The 259-nt window shown below is 60.6% G+C and overlaps 1 protein-coding gene across 1 annotated transcript in view; it reads left to right on the top strand.

Moving 5' to 3' along the window:
• The window catches only part of LOC119591115, a 14,161-nt gene extending 14,112 nt beyond the window's left edge, over nt 1–49 (top strand). The window contains exon 6 of the mRNA XM_037939830.1: nt 15–49. Coding sequence (XP_037795758.1) covers nt 15–49 — 35 coding nt within the window. The remainder of the gene's footprint in view (nt 1–14) is intronic.
• Nucleotides 50–259: the final 210 nt, after the last annotated feature.

Below are 259 nucleotides of genomic sequence, written 5' to 3'. Positions count from 1 at the left end.
GATGTTGGACGCAGAGAGCCGACCGAGCTTCCGGGAGCTTGCGGAATAGTTCGCGAAAATGGCGCGGGATCCCGGAAGGTTCCTGGTGATCCTCGGTGACAAGCTGATGCGCCTGCCATCCTACGCGCCCCAGGATGAGAGGGAACTCATACGGTCGCTCTCGTCGGCCATCGAGGGTGATGGCGTCGTGATCGCAGCCGAGGAGTACCTCCAACCCAAAGATAGCCCCGGCAGCGTCGGAGTCACTGGTAAGTAAAGT

This window comes from Penaeus monodon, chromosome 28 (assembly GCF_015228065.2).
Source record: "Penaeus monodon isolate SGIC_2016 chromosome 28, NSTDA_Pmon_1, whole genome shotgun sequence".
Lineage (NCBI taxonomy): Eukaryota > Metazoa > Arthropoda > Malacostraca > Decapoda > Penaeidae > Penaeus > Penaeus monodon.
Note: the sequence above shows the minus strand (reverse complement) of the source record. Positions and strands in the feature narration are given on the sequence as shown.